At 42.8% G+C, this 16,414-nt stretch overlaps 1 protein-coding gene across 1 annotated transcript in view; it reads right to left on the bottom strand.

The window, feature by feature from the left end:
• Positions 1-16,414, bottom strand: part of KCNH1 (potassium voltage-gated channel subfamily H member 1) — a 267,482-nt gene that overhangs the window by 91,743 nt on the left and 159,325 nt on the right. The window contains exon 10 of the mRNA XM_066611753.1: positions 13,532-13,728. Coding sequence (XP_066467850.1) covers positions 13,532-13,728 — 197 coding nt within the window. The remainder of the gene's footprint in view (positions 1-13,531; positions 13,729-16,414) is intronic.

Raw genomic sequence — 16,414 nt, 5'->3', positions numbered from 1 at the left:
AGGCCCCTTCCACTGGGCAACCGGGCCTGAGATCTTGGGCTTCTCCCATATCTGACCGCCCTCACCAGCCACATTGTGCAGGTGCGGCTCGGCCGGGAAGCTGCTCCCCTAGCCAACTCTCGCCCGATGGACGACTGCACTGCTGCCGCCACCTCTGCCTGCTGCTTTGGGACTCCCCGGCCCTGCGGGTTCCTGCCTTCTTGCCCCACAGATTGCCCCGGGCTCCAGCCTGCCCACAGGGGCACAAGGGCTTGGGTCATCTCCCCCCTGCCAGCCGTCTCTTCCCGGGCAGCTTGCACCACGGGGTAAATCCCAAGGCTTTAATACATTGATAAACCAATGTTTATCAACTAGTGGTATGAGTACCACCAGCAGTACTTGAGGACCCCTGGACACCTGTTGCCTGGCAGCAAGACCTGTAGCATGCTGGAACAGACAGCAGTAGGAGGCTCAGCTTGATAGGCAGAATACCAAACAATGCTTTTCTGCACTTGTAAAAGCCCGCCCATACACCCTGAGCTTCTTACTGGTGCTTGTTGCATCACATCTGGCCTTCCAACCCATAAATAACTGGCAACGTCATCGCCAGTTACTTCCACTGGGACTTCGAATAGGTGGACTACGTGAAGTGGTATGGTAGAGGACAAACTTTGAGAAAAACTGCTGTAAACTATTACTAACACCCATATTTACTTTGAGTAGTAAAGATCACTCATTTTATTTATTTGGAGTATTTATTTCACTTTTCTTGACTCTGACAGGTAACTAAAAGTAGGTTACAAGATAATAATTAAAAATTACTATGCATATAAATATACTGAATATATATAACCATTTTACAAAAAACAATAAAATACTAATTTTATACAATAAGTAGTTTATATATCTAATCTAAAAGCGAGGATAAAAAAACTACAATCACAATGAAAGCAAACAGGCAGCAACCAATCAGAAATTGTAATAATCCCGAGGAAAGCCTTAAAATCTTATCAATAAAACTCAAGACCTAGTTAAAAGTCAAATGAAATAGTAGCATCTAAATGAAAATTGCATTGTATTGAAAAATCACAGCGCAATGCTAAGTGCTGACTCCTTAAGAAAACAAGCAGCAACAGTGGGGAGGCCTGCGCTGCCCCACCAATGCTGCACTCAGAAAAGTGAAGCATAGGGCAGTGGAGGGGCAGCAGGAGGGTGGAACTGAAGTGGGGAGTGGTGTTTCAGGGAGAGAGAGGGTAAAACAGGGGTGGATCGGGCCCGGGGGGGGCAGGATGAGCGAAGCAGGTCTCTGCTATAGCCCACCCACACTCCTGGGCCTGAATGCTCTACACAGGATTGCTTGGACTTGTACCATGAATTAGCTGGAACAGATCCAAGTAACTCCATTGAGCAGGCTGCAGCATTATTCAGGGTAAGGGGACAAATATCCCCTTGCCCCTGAGGTATTCAATCTGTCCCCCTAGGGAGGCATGGCTAGCTCCCAGGGGCATTGTGAGGCATCTGGGGGAGAGAGGTGGCCATAGCTGCTCAGCTGCACGTGCTGACTTGCTGCTTTTCTGCAGCTGTGAACGAGGTGGGTGGGGCAGCGTGAGGTGGGGAGGGCTGTGAAACATGGTGGGGGCAGGTGGGAGAGAAGGCTGGCTGGGCAGTAGCGGAGGTGCTGCATCTCATCAGTACAGGGCGCACTCCTGGCAGGCTTCAAACTGGGAGGGAAGAGTAAGTACAGGCAGCACAGCGCTTTCCTCCACTTGGAAAGGTGGGAGCCCAGCCTGCTCTTAGTGTCCAAATGCCCCAGCCTGCATTCCTCCGTCTTGCCTGGGGGGAACAGGGGTGGCATCTGCATGTTGGGGTGTGTGTGAGCAGCCTCCATCTACTCTGGGGGTGAGTTGTAATCTTGCTAGATGCGGCTGCAATCCTAGTCACACTTTCCTGGGAGTAAGCCCCACTGACTCAAATTTGACTGACTTCTGAGTAGGCCTACATGGGGTCTGTGTCAGCTTAACCAAGGATCTTCACCTTTCTCTTTTTCCTCCCCCTTCAAAAAAGAAAAAGGAGCCACTCTTGCTAGCTTTGTCTCCAAAAATTGATTAAAAAACAAAAATCCCCATTCCTTTTCAGCCACCCCTCTTTTTCCTCCTGCCTCCTGGGGGGGGGGGGCGGAACTTCCCATGTTGGCTGCTATTGTAAGACAAAAAGCACAATCCTAGCTAGGTCTACTCAGAAGTAAGTCTTATTGTGTTCAATGGGACTTACTCCCAGGAAAGTGAAGTTAGGATTGCAGCCAAACAGCCTCTGGGTCTCAGTTTGCATCAGTCTGCAATTAGCAGATACACGCAAAACAAAGTCTTCCCCTCCCCCAGCAAATTCATCACTTCTCCCCCCCCTCCTTTTCCAAAACCCTCCAGGTGTGCTGCTAACAAACTCAGGGCACAATCCTAACCAGGTCTACCCAGAAGTAAGTACTATTTTGTTCAATGGAGCAATGCAATCCTAACCACACACAGGTAAGTGAGGTTAGGATTGCAGCCTCAGAGTGCTGGCAGCTGTTTTTTTTTTTTGTTTCTAGTGCAGTGATTTTCAACCTTTTTCACTGACAAGGCACTAAAATGTTCAAGGCACACCACAAGGTTTTTGACAATTGACAAGGTACACCATGCTGCCAGTGGGGGGCTCACATCTCCCATTGGCCCTATTAATAAATGACCTTCCCCAAATTCCTGTGGCACACCTGTGGACCACTCGCGGCACACCAGTGGTTGAAAATGGCTGTTCTAGTGTATAATTATAACACCTTCATCCCCATTTTGGGGGTAACTGAAGTGAGGTGTTGTAATGGGGAGCCATGGCCAATGGCCACAAGGATCAGGGGAGCCGCGGGCCAGAAAAGTTTGAGAACCGCTGCCTTACCCCAAGCAGACCTCTTAACCTGCCTCAACAAGCGCTGGATACAGTGGAGGCTGTGTGGTCCTGCTATACCAGTGCTGGTTAGGACCAGGCTTCTCCTTTTTCTACACTGATGGCCTTTTCACACACTACACCAGCCATTTTCAACCACTGTGCCATGGCACACTGGTGTGCCGCGAATGGTCTGCAGGTGTGCCGTGAGAGTTTGGGGGAGGGTCATTTGTTAGTAGGGCCAATGGGGATGTGAGCTCCCTACCAACAGCACAGTGTGCCTTGCCAATTGTCAAAAAACCGATGGTGTGCTATGAATTTTAGTACCTTGTCAGTGTGCCGTGAGACAAAAAGGTTGAAAACCACTGCACTACACAAAGGCAAACCCAGGTTCAACAACATGTACTTCACATTTCACAGTTTTAGATTCACACTTAAAAATGTAATACCTAAAGAGGTCCTGAGATTTTTTTGAAATTCCAACCCATTCTTGTTATATGTTGAACTCATTTATTTTATTGGGTATTCAATTCATATACTATTTTATATATGATGGTGCTGATTATATCCAGTGTTTCAGAAGATAAATCTGGAGAAATGTGGGCCTGCCTTCCTGTCTAGACTTCCTGAGCAGAGTAATCATAATGAAATGTTAAAGCATTCCACCTATGAACCTGGCCTTTCTATATTTGGAGCTGGTTGTTTAATCTTCTCTCATACAAACTAAAAGGTGTAATGTTTAAATGGCATAGTAAAATATTAAAGGCACGGAGAGTACTAAAGTACTCAATGCAGGTGCTGCAGGTAAGTAAGTTCTGTCTGGTGGGGCATGAGCAATTATCAACACAATCATGTCCTTGCATCTGTGCAAGGTAGAGCAAACACAACAATCACCAGTTGAGTAAAAGTAAATTGAGAGCAATGGAGAACAAGAAGTGTATTAATACACCAGAGCAAATATTTACTTAAACAGAAAAGACAGGAAGCACTCTGCCAATGTTCCAATTAGGAGCATTCCACTGATGAGTATTATAGAGAGTTTGAGATGAATGAAACAAGGAACAAAAAAAAAACAAAAAAAGCCAATAGGCCCATCATGATTGCTCAGAACTGTGAAGATTTTCCCCCCATAAAAATATTTATCTAAATCCGTCAGAGGAAGTTCTCAGTGGTACATACAACTTGGTATCCCAGAAAATTACAGCATAAGAGTGTCTAAGAACACAATCCTAACTTGCGCTGGAACAGGCAAGCCAGGAGGCTTGCGCTATATCAAGCGCAGGATTGTGGCCAGCAGCAGCTTAGGCAGAGGTAAGGGGAAACTTTCCCCCTTACCCCTGGGTAAGGGCTGCTGGTGCCTATGGGTCTCCTCAGACTTGCGCCACCTCCTGAGACGGCACAAGTCCGAAGAGAGCAGAGCAGCTTGAAGCCTCTCTGTTCTCTCCAAGGACAGGGGTTGGGATCCAGCATAACTGCCAGATCCCAGCCCCACCTCCCACTTACCCCCGGGGCCGCCCATCGCCCGCCCTCCCTCCGCCCAGGAACGCCTCCCTCCCTCCTCCTCTCCGCCCCCACATGCCTACCTTTCATCTTTGTGTTGGCTCATGTGAGCCGATGCAAGGAGCTGGGTGGATGCTGGCGCGGAGGTTTTCGTCAGCCTCCGCAGGCCGGCGCTTCTCGGAGCGCTGGCCTGGCTTCCTCCCAAGGAGGCGCAAACGTGCTTTACGGGTGCAGTTAGGATTGCGCCCAAATACTGTTAAATATATTCACAATGTCATCCATCGATAGGGAGCTACTCTGGCATAAATCGGATCAGTTACAAATTGATAAGAGACTACGAATTCTTATAAGGAGGCTCCAACAAAAATACCACTTGCCAGATAAAGTATTCTTCTGCAGAGAATTTAACAAGGAAAATTGTGTCAGTTAAACAGGTATATAAGAAACTAAGAACATAAACAGCCCTTCTGGATCAGGCCTGAAGCCCATCCAGCTTCCTGTATCTCACAGCGGTCTACCAGATATCTCAGGGATCACACAAGACCACAAAACACCTGCATCCTGCTGCCACTCCTTTATATCTGGCATTCTGTTTACCTTCGCACACCCCAACGAAGTGGGGTTTTTGCACTTGGGTTTAACATGTGCTACTTTATGAAACATAGTGATCAATTTTTAATGCATGAAACCTACTGAACACACCTTCCCTCCCCCACCAGTCTGAAAAACTGCCATCCACAGCCAATTCAGATGACAGAAAAAATTCCTACCTCATAATGAGCAACCAGCTATTCTCAGACTGTACATACCCATCATGGCTTGTAACCTGTGCTGGAGTTTTCCTTCAAAAATCTGTCCAATCCAGTTTTAAAGGCATCTAGGCCAGATGCCATCACAACATCCTATGGCAAGGAGTTCCACAAACTAATTACATGCTGGGTAAAGAATATACACACTGGGTGTATATTGGTCCCCACCCTATTTACCTTATTCATTAATTATCTGGCCCCCTCTTTGTCTAATGTGAATGGGCACTGTCCCAGATCAGGATCCACTCAAGTCCCAATCCTTCTATATGCAGATGGTGCCATAATAATATCTTGTACCCATTTGGGTTTAAAACACATTCTGGCAAAGTGCTTGGAGTTCTTGTCAGAATTATCGTTTATAGCCAAATTTTGCCAAGCCTAAAATTCTTGTGTTTTCTAGAACCTGGAAACCATAAACCTGGCAACTTAATGGACATAAATTAGAACAAGTCAAATAGTTTAAACACCTTGGTCTAAATTTACATTACAATTCTTCCTGGGTTATTCACAGGAAAATGGCAGTTAATGCAGATAATGTTACCGTGCAATCCATCTGTCGAATTTCTTTGTGAGAGAACTTATGTCCCAACAGCTTTGAAGACCTTTAATGCCAAGGTGATTTCCCCAATTATTTTATGGAATTCCTCTTTGGATTGGGGCAGGGGTGCCCAAACCCCGGCCCTGGGGCCACATGCGGCCCTTGAGGCCTCTCAATGTGGCCCTCAGGGAACCGCTAGTCTCCAATGAGCCTCTGGCCCTCCGGAGATTTGTTGGAGCCTGCAATGGCCCGACACAACTGCTCTCAGCGTAAGGGTGACTGTTTGACCTCTTGCATGAGTTGTGGGATAAGGGCTTCCTCCACTGCTTGCTGTTTCATGTCTGTGACGCAGTAGCAGAAGCAAAGGAAAGGCCAGTCTTGCTTTGTGCAAGGCCTTTTATAGGCATTGAGCTATTGCAAGACCTTCATGCATTCATATAAGCTCATCTTTAATATATTTATTTATGTAAACTTATGTAAATTTATTTAAATTTTAAATGTAAATTAATTCTTTTTTTCCCCAGCCCCCGACACAGTGTCAGAGAGATGATGTGGCCCTCCTGCCAAAAACTTTGGACACCCCTGGATTGGGGCTTTAAATAATGCCCTGGAGTATGTCCAAGGTAAATTTTTGCAAAAAATCTTGGGTCTACCGAACTGTATGAAGCCTTATGTTTAGAAAAAGGCCAATTTGTGTTTAGTAACTAGGTCTGGTTGATGGCTATTAAATATTGGTTGTGCCTATATTACATCTACGACCTTTGTAGTTTGCTTTATATGATGTACCTTGAACCTAACAGGGACCATATTGTAGCTGTCCTGGAAAAGAAAATTAAATCTTTCGGGTGTCCTTTGAATTCTTAGGCTCACTTCCATATCAAGAGGCGTTTCAGTGTATCAAATGTAGACTTCTTGATATTGAAAGGCAGGATCTTTGCAATGTGGCAAATAGAGCATGTTCCCAGTTAAGCTTGGAGATCCTTATAGTTTATGGTCAAGTGACCTCATATCTATATTCACTGCGCCAGAAAATAATACTCATTTCCATCTGAAGATGCAAGCTGCAGCCAAAGTTAACCTTTTCACTGCTTTTAAGACTTCCATTTAAATCAAACACGCCTGCTCAACCCTTCTGCACCCTCTTTACATTTTGCAGAGGTCTGGTTTTTAAAACACCAGGATGTAATCCTCATCTCCATCTGAAACAAAGTCTGAGGTTACAGTTCAGTGCACCATTACTAAAGAATAACACCCAGGGAAAGCAATGAGTCTACTTCTGAGTAAATCAAGTTGCAACTATGTGTAGCTGCACTTGCTAGCAGTCATTCCTTGCTGCTTGTGAATTGAATTGCACACTCCCAATTATGTGTTATATGTTGTGTGTTATATGTGAAGCATTTGGCTTAAGACACCAGGCACGTTAAAGAAGGATTTGATTAATGGTTCTGCCGATAGGTTGTTTAGAGTGCACTTACTCTGGTAGTGTTTACAAAAGTTGTGAAGAGCAAAATTAAAAAAGTTAATGAATAAAAATGTATCTTATGATCTTTTACTATGTTTTTAATAAATTAGAAACTATACAGTTCTTGGGTAACAATTACTAGTAGGTCAGTGGTTTTCACACATTTAGCACCGGGACCCACTTTTTAGAATGAGAATCTGTCAGGACCCACTGGAAGTGATGTCATAACCGGAAGTGACATCATCAAGCAGGAAAATCAAGCAGGATCCCAAAGGTTGCAATCCTACCCACACTTACCCACGAGCCAGTCCCATTTACTATCATTGTTTAAAGAATATACATAGTAGCTTGTACTTAAAAGTACATTTCCCCAAATGCAGTCACATCCCATGGTAGCATCAACTCTAATTTATTAAAAATAAAATTTTGAAATGAATGGGGACCCACCTGAAATTGGCTCGTGACCCACCTAGTGGGTCCCAACCAACAGATTGAGAAACACTGTGGTAGGTTATTTTTCAGGATCTGGCCTCGGGTAAAATCAGACAAAACTATAGTCAGACACCCCTCCCAAGTTTAACTCCTGACTTATCTGAGGGTCATAAAAATTCCATTATTTTGGTTCAAAACCTGCCCTCAACTTATCTGTGAGATCAACTTATACTTGTCTACAGTATATAGTTTGTGGATTTGTTTATTATATATGCTAATAAAGGATTCTATTCTTCACTATGTCAGCACATCCTTTGGTGTACAATTCTTTGTAAGTACAATTCTTTGGTGAGGCCACACTACCACTGATTATTGTTAACCTAGTCTAGGGTCTATATTTATTATTCCTCCAAGCAACCTACCACAGAAGTACTCTAGTACAATTTGTGGTCACCAGGCTCATCCCCAATTGGTCGGTCTTGTCCTTGACCTGACGTTGTCTCTCCAAAACACAGTGTAAGGTCAGGTACAATCCCCAGCTCCAAGCATTGAAGTCAGGCTGTGGAGGATTATTACTACCCTGTGTTTGGATTCCAGCACACAGAAGGCCTCCTACAACTTCCACTAATGGAACCCCATCCTAGCTCTAAATATCACCAAAATCATCCCCAGAGCCTCAAGAGAGGGAGATGGGCCCAAGCTGGTTCTGCTGAACAGTACTGCCGATGATCAAGGCATCCCTGCCTTGAATTTGTTCCAGGTGCTCTGATCTTGCAGTATTCTCTCCCCAATCTTATAGCACACAGGAAAACTATTTTTAAGCCCTTCTCCTGTCTCCCAAAACAAACAAAAAAAGAAATGCCTTCATGAACTGCTAGAAATGAATGTAACACTTCCTACTGATGAAGAGAATGGAGCACATTCAAACCATATCAGAATTTGAGAGTTCCCATCTGGTATACTTGATCCACATTCTGAACAGAAAATTTGTATCTTCTGCAGTCTGCAAAGTGAACTCTGGATAACATTACAATTTGCAATCAAAGTCTTGCAAGTAAAAATAAAAATAGAGGTTGCTTATTTAATACTGATCAAATTTAACCATCCTCACCATCAATCAGCATCGGTTTATCACTGACTGCAACCCAATTAAAATTCCATTATCTCAATAATCAGATGGAAATTGCTATTATGGAATATGCTTTCTGCAATAAATGTTTCAGAGAAGAACATGAAAGAGGAGAATGAAATATTTTAAGATATTTCCCAGATCAGTCTGAAGGGTGACCTGTTTAAGCTTCAAAAGAAGTTCTAAAGCAGGGGTGTCAAACTTAAGGATGTGGCCTGCTTTTTATCTGGCCCTCGGGCTCTCAGCTGCTGAGGTGTTACTGCTGAAAGGGTGGCTCGCATGCTAATTGGGATGTGCTATATCTTGAAATAGGATCAAAAATTGTGTATCTTCTTCTGTCATTTGCAGCTAATGTGTTCCTAAGTGAGAAAAAAGTGCTTATTTCTGGTTATAACGACCTATTTAACGACTATTTCTTGCCTAATGACATCACTTCTGGCCCTCAGTAGGCATCATAAATGCTATTTGGCCCACTGTATGAAATGAGTTTGACACCCCTGTTCTAAAGCATACCAGTTCAGCCCTGACCTCTCTTACAAATCTGCTCTAATTTGGGGGACACTGAATTATCTTTTACAGTTTAGTCAGATTCTGTATAAACATCATGTGCTAGTTTACCACTTGCGTTATCATTTTCATTGTAATGCATTTCATCACAGGCACCAAGATACCAAAATCCTGGGAATACATAGATAATTACAAGGGCTCGTTTAATTATAGGGCTATTTGATACTCTTAATGATTATCTTACAGAAGAACCGGCTATTTACTCCATAAATGACAGATATACGAAGAGACACAGTGCCAGTCCTGGCCTGGGGCCAGGACTGTAGAATACGGCTCCCCCTCCACTTTACAGAGCCTCCAGAGCCTTGCGCAGTTTCCCCTGGCCCTCCAAAAGCCTTCTGAGGCTAATGGAGAGCCTCTGAACACAACTTCTGGTTTTTGTCGGAAAACCAGAAGTAATGTTTAACGGCCCTCTAGAGGTTTCAGAAGGCTTTCGGAGGGCCAGGGGATGCCACATGAGGCTGCCCTGACCCTCAGAAGAGGTTCAGGGACGAGTGGCAGTGGCACAGGAGGCAGCAGGGAGGTATCCCGTCAGGCATAGAAAGAACAGCACCATTTGCCCCGTCCCTCCTCCAGTAACACCACTGAAGAAAGCATTTTCTTTCTTTTAGTTCTCTGTGCAGACACCAAACTAAATGTAGAATGCAACACTTGAAACAGAATTCAACAGTCAAAACAATACTTTGCACTTCTTTAGCATCTTTGTTTCAAATTATCCATGGATATTATTTTATTGACCCTGTATCTATTACAACTCTCCTGTCCAAAATTCATGCCCTTTCCCTCTTTGTTCAGTACTTACTGAAAAAAAGCTTAGCTTCAAGGAAGGTTAATGCAGTTTTAGGTTGCATTAGTAGAATCATAATTTCCAGGTTATGAGAAGTAGTGGTGTTATATGTTCCTCTTGTTTTTTTCTTCTTCTAAGACTTAATCCTACTAGATACAATATACAGTTTGCCTGTGTTATCTGTGGATGTTTGAATCCGCAGATTTCAAGAGCCCTTTAAGGGCCTGAAGGTGACCGCAGCAGTGGAAGTCTTTCTGAAACCCATCCAGCCACAGCCTGCAGCTTAAAAGGGAGATAATAACTTCATAATTTCATTGGACAAAGTACTCGAATGAGAAAGATTACATCATTAGAGATGTTCACTCATTCCTCCTCATGTGCAAAGGGAAAAGGGACCTCACACTTCTGTTACACACCCCAATGTCAGAGCATGCACCAGTCACACCCTTTGACATCTATACACCGGACATTAGTGTGAAAGGCCTATATGTAGGAATGGGCACTCAATTCGTGTTGACTCAACTCGAGTTGCTAAAAAAAAAACCTGTTTGGAATAGGGTTTGGAAATATACACAAATGTGCATTGAGATATAAAAGAATATAATATGGGTCAGCTCTGGGTGGTTTCTCAAAAGTTATCCCCTTAGACCTCAATGAGAATCAGGAAACTCATACACAAAGGGCCCTCATTATCCACAGGAGTTCTGTTTCTAGAATTCCCATGAGTATGGAAAACCAGGGGTATTCAAAACTGAGGTTTTTGCCCCCACCCTGACTAGAGCTGGGCTTTGGCCTGGAGGCTTTCTGAGGTCGCTGCAGGCATTAGAATGCCCAAAAATACAACAACAAAAAGAGCAACTTCTGGTTTACGGTATAAGTGACATTTTTAATACCTTGGAAGGTATTGGGAAACCTGAGGAAGCTCCAGTGGGCTGTACTCTGGTTGGGTTCAGAGGCTGGGGGGGGGGGGCATCTGCCACCCACAGATACTGGAGATCCATGAATGCCGAAACCATGTATAACATGGGCACCCTGTATTTTAATTGCAATAAAGTTTATGCTTAAATCTTTAAAGCATATAGTTTTTTAAAATGATAAATACAGCATATTAACTTATTCTTAACATTTTGAGATATCACAAATAGGAATAAAACATGGAGATGATGGAGACAAGTAGAATACATGCTGCACATTCTGTTCAGATCTAATAAATTGGCTATACATTTGTTAAAAATGAACTCCGAATCAATAAAAATAAAAAAACTCTGCTTATTATTGATAGGGCCAAACTACATGTTACTGAGAGAGATAACAGATGTCACATAGTGATAACAGATGACACATATCTGAATCTCGCCAGTAGTAAGTGGTTGGAAAAAACTAGTATGACACAGTATTAGCATTTGCCCATTCACAATCAACAACCAATGAAGCAAAGTAAGGAAACAGGAATATACTAGCAAGATGGTGTGGTGCCAAGTTATTTTTCCATCTACACATTACTATGGGACATGGGAGACCAAACTGGAGTCAGTCACCCCACACCTTGTCTCCTAATGTGTAGCTTGGGCCTCACTCTCAAGGAAATATCTACTCTGTGTTACTACAATGATCATTACATAAAACAGTATTAAACACTCAGCACTAGTTTACTCAGTTTTCACTCAATTCAGGATACTGTTTCTTCCAAAAGGGCATAATAAAATGATTAACTATGGGCACAATTCTAACCAACTTTCCAGCACTGACACAGCTGTGCCAGTGGGGCATGTGCTGCATCCTGCAGTTGGGGGACAGTCCTGGAGGCGTCCTCAAGGTAAGGCAATGTTTGTTCCCTTACCTCGGAGTTGCATTGCCCTTATGTCAGTGCTGGAAAGTGGGTTAGGATTGGTTGGCAACCTTCAGTCTCGAAAGACTATGGTATACGCCTACAGCACCCAGTATTCAGGATTGTGCCCTATGTTAACTAAAAAAACCACAGCAGCCCTTTCACTGACTACAATTAAAAATGGTGCATGATGCTGTGATGATTTTGATTCGTCTTACTCAAAATCTACAAACAAATAGGTTAATTAATTAGACCAAAGAATGCCATGCTATGTTTGAAGCTGTAATAAGGAAATGTCTCGGGAATTTGGGTCATGCTCATTACATGCTTCTAATTACAGTTGCAAAGTTATTCCCTTGTACAGCTTTTCTTGGTGTTTATCAAATTTCATGGTTTTCTCCTATCTTTCCTGTATCTGAATAAAGAGTTCCAACATTGGTTTGACAATATTACCATACAAAGCAAGCCATCTCTTCTGTTTTGTCTGTCCACATTGCAAAACCATGCATGACTAAAACAAAACCACACAACTTGAAAGAATAATCATTTGCCACTTGTGAAGTTATTTTCGAAGCATTAGGCCCAAATCTGAACCAACTTTCCAGCACTGACATAGCTGTGCTATGTGCTGCATCCTGCACTTGGCTGGCAGTCAAGGAGGCCTCTTCATGGTAAGGGAATGTTTGTTCCCTTACCTCAGAGCTACATTGCCCTTACCTCGGTGCTGGAAAGTTGGTTAGGATTCCACCCTTAAAATACACAAGTACTAAGATTAAGATTTAACATGAATGATGTGCCAAAGAAGGCCAAAATGTACTTTCTATTCAGAACAAGTAATTGTACCCAAGCACAAAAAAAATCAGAAGCAGCCTGAAAACATACTCTAGCAATTCCCAGCACTTCTCACCCTAAAACTACTTGACTGCCATGCCGTTTATAGAAGTATAAATTTGCATGAACACAAACAGATCTTAAATAAAAACCATTAGATATTAAAATCTGATAGACATTCATAGTGTGAGTTAGAGGTTGGAGTTGACAGTCAAGAAATTATCAAAACAGTAGGGGAACATTACACAAAATGTATGCACAGAAGGCTACCTGGTCGACTTTTCTGGGAATGTACAAAATTAGCTCAAAAAGAGTGGGGGAAAAACACTTTGAAGCATATGGTTAATATTGCAAAGAAACAGAAAATATCTATACTACAGATTTTAATAGGTTTAATAGTCTGGTTAAACTGATTTAAGAGTTTCTTACTAGGAAACTCTGGTCAGTGTAGCTGTGTGAGAAGCTAAGAAATCCCTAAGAGGGAATTCTTCACACCTTTGCCACACTATATTTCCCAGTATAAAGAGACATAAAACCAACATATTTTTGCAGTGGAATCATCCCAATTGGCAAGCTATCTATTGGAATTGGTTGTTGCATAAATAAATTTGCATACAGTCAGATGAAAACATCTCAATATATAATTTACAGACGAGGAAGATGTGGAATGAGGTGATGCAGTGTATTCTGAAACAAGCCACAAAGAAAATAGCAGGCCTATCTTTACATATGTTTCTGCAACATGACATTCCTTACCCTTTTCCGCAAGTTGTAAGTCAAAATGAGGTTCCTTGAGAAAGAGTGTGAAAAGGCGGTGTAGAACTCAAGGACTTTCTGTAAGGCATCCCTTTTAATCACATGAAGGTCACAGTAAGTCAAAGCCCTTACATTAGCACAGGATTGGGCAAGCGTAGTTTCTTTCCAGAAAACATCGCCAAAAACATCTCCTTTACCTAGGGGCAAGACAAGATTCATAATGTCAAGATTCAAGCAGCAGCTTGACAAAAGAGTGTCAAGTTTCAAGCAGTATCTACAAAAGAAAACCCATTTCCAAAAACATATTTTACTTGTTGTAATTTGTATTTTGAATATACTTTGATGAATTATGGTTGTAGTCCCAGCCCTGCTTACTTGAACTGAAATATCTGATTAGGAAAAACATTCCAATACAGTACACAAGGCATACAAATTATTTTCAAATTATATTGAAACCAATTCAAAGCTTAGCAGGAAATTATTTTTACTGGAATAAACATAATATTTATGATCATACTAGTTAAGCAGACTAATTACATAGTCTAATTTAACTAATTAAATAGTTAAATAGACTATTCAACTTAATTAAATAGTTAAATAGACCACTGACAATATCCTGCTTTTTATTTCTTTTTTTCCATTAAAACATGGAATGATACTCTGGACAAGGAAAGTAATATTGCTCTTGAAGGACCAATGCTCCATGCTCAGGCAATCACATGACTATTGGAAAGTCCAATATCCAAGTAAAACTAGCATCCCAATCCTATCAGCATGTTATAACACTGCAACATGCACTGCAGAGGCGTAACACACTTTGTGGCTGTCACAAACATGACACTGCTGGAGCATGCAACCTGGCCACTGCCACAAGCAGCAAGCAGCTGGATCATAAGAACAGCCCCACTGGATCAGGCCACAGGCCCATCTAGTCCAGCTTCCTGTATCGTACAATGGCCCACCAAATGCTCTAGGGCAGCGGTTCTCACACATTTAACACTAGGACCCACTTTTTAGAATGAGAGTCTGTCAGGACCCACTGGAAGTGATGTAATGACCGGAAGTGACAACATCAAGCAGGAAAATTTTTAACAACCCTAGGCTGCAATCCTACCCATAGTTACCCAGGAATAAGTCAATTGACTATCATTGTTAATATACATAGTAGCTTGTTAAAGTACAGGTCTGTAACATTTCCCCAAATGCAGTCACATACCATGGTAGTATCAAGTCTAATACGTATATTAAAAATAAAATACTGAAATGAATGGGGACCCACCTGAAATTGGCTCACGACCCACCTTGTGGGTCCCAAACCACAGTTTGAGAAACACTGCTCTAGGGAGCACACAAGACAAGAGACCCGCATCCTGATGCCCTTGCATCTGGCATTCTGAGGTAACGGAAGCCAGACACCCGCCACCTAAGGTAAGATAGTGCAGGGGATGGAAGGGAGGGAGGGGCAGAATGAGGAGGAGAGTGGATCAGTTCCGGGAAGGAATGGGTTTGGTACCAGTCAACTTTATCTGCCTTCACAGGTCCCCACAAATGTGCGCCAGACCCATCAGCCTGCAATGGGCCTTATGTGAGGCAAGGGAACAAACATTCCCCTACTTCAAGGAGGCCTCAACTTTCCAAAACTCTCCCACAGGATACAGCAGATACCAAGTTGTGTGACACCAGACACTGTATTGCTGAGCAAGGAGTTGCAGTGGATTGGGCTGTAAACTGAATGTAAACAGTTGTATGTAAACAGAATGTAAACAACTAAACAGCTGTACAAGCTGCAAAGTAAAAACCACACAATATCTATCCAAACAACCAGTGGTGGCACCAAGTAAAAATTGTGCAGGAGCAAATCACATTTCTGGGATGGCAAACATTGTCCCACACATTATGAGTTCTGAAAAAAGAAATATTCCCTATTAGAGTGTCCATCCTAAACAAAGAGAAGTGAACTCAGGGAGAAACTCTCTCTACACATATACATGTTCTCTCTCTATATTGACTGGAGAGACTAAAGAAAAGCACTGTTATGTTATCAGTGCCTTTTCTTCAAGTAATCCTCCAGCAGCAGGGTAGGCTTGTCCTCCTTTGCCCTTTGGTACTACATATGCAGACACAGGACAACTATAAGGCTATTTTAAGAACCCAGTTTTCTTCATCCAGTTGTTTAATCTATCTGGTTAAACAACTATTAACTCATAACTATGGTTAATCTGACCGAGCCAACGCAGGCGTCTCTGCGTTGGCTCGGTCATGTTGTGAGAATGGATGATGGCCGGATCCCAAAGGATCTCCTCTATGGAGAACTCGTGCAAGGAAAGCGCCCTACAGGTAGACCACAGCTGCGATACAAGGACATCTGCAAGAGGGATCTGAAGGCCTTAGGAGTGGACCTCAACAAGTGGGAAACCCTGGCCTCTGAGCGGCCCGCTTAGAGGCAGGCTGTGCAGCATGGCCTTTCCCAGTTTGAAGAGACACTTGGCCAACAGTCTGAGGCAAAGAAGGAAGGCCCATAGCCAGGGAGACAGACCAGGGAAAGACTGCACTTGCTCCCGGTGTGGAAGGGATTGTCACTCCTGAATTGGCCTTTTCAGCCACACTAGACGCTGTTCCAGAACCACCATTCAGAGCGCGATACCATAGTCTTTCAAGATTTAAGGTTGCCATCATTGTATGGTTAATCTATTCCATTTAAAAAGTGGATTGTCTCCAATATGCAGATTCAGTCAATGTGTTTACTCATCTGAATAAACTGCTTCTCTGTATTAACCAAGACAACGTACCTCTCAAAACTTTCAAAATGTCACACATGTTGACAAACATACTAACTTTTCTAACTAATTCATTATTGTAATGCAAGCAAAGGAAGACAGTAAT

Source organism: Tiliqua scincoides, chromosome 1 (genome assembly GCF_035046505.1).
Source record: "Tiliqua scincoides isolate rTilSci1 chromosome 1, rTilSci1.hap2, whole genome shotgun sequence".
Classification (NCBI taxonomy): domain Eukaryota; kingdom Metazoa; phylum Chordata; class Lepidosauria; order Squamata; family Scincidae; genus Tiliqua; species Tiliqua scincoides.
The sequence above is the reverse complement of the archived record's forward strand: the minus strand, read 5'-3'. Positions and strand labels throughout refer to the sequence as shown.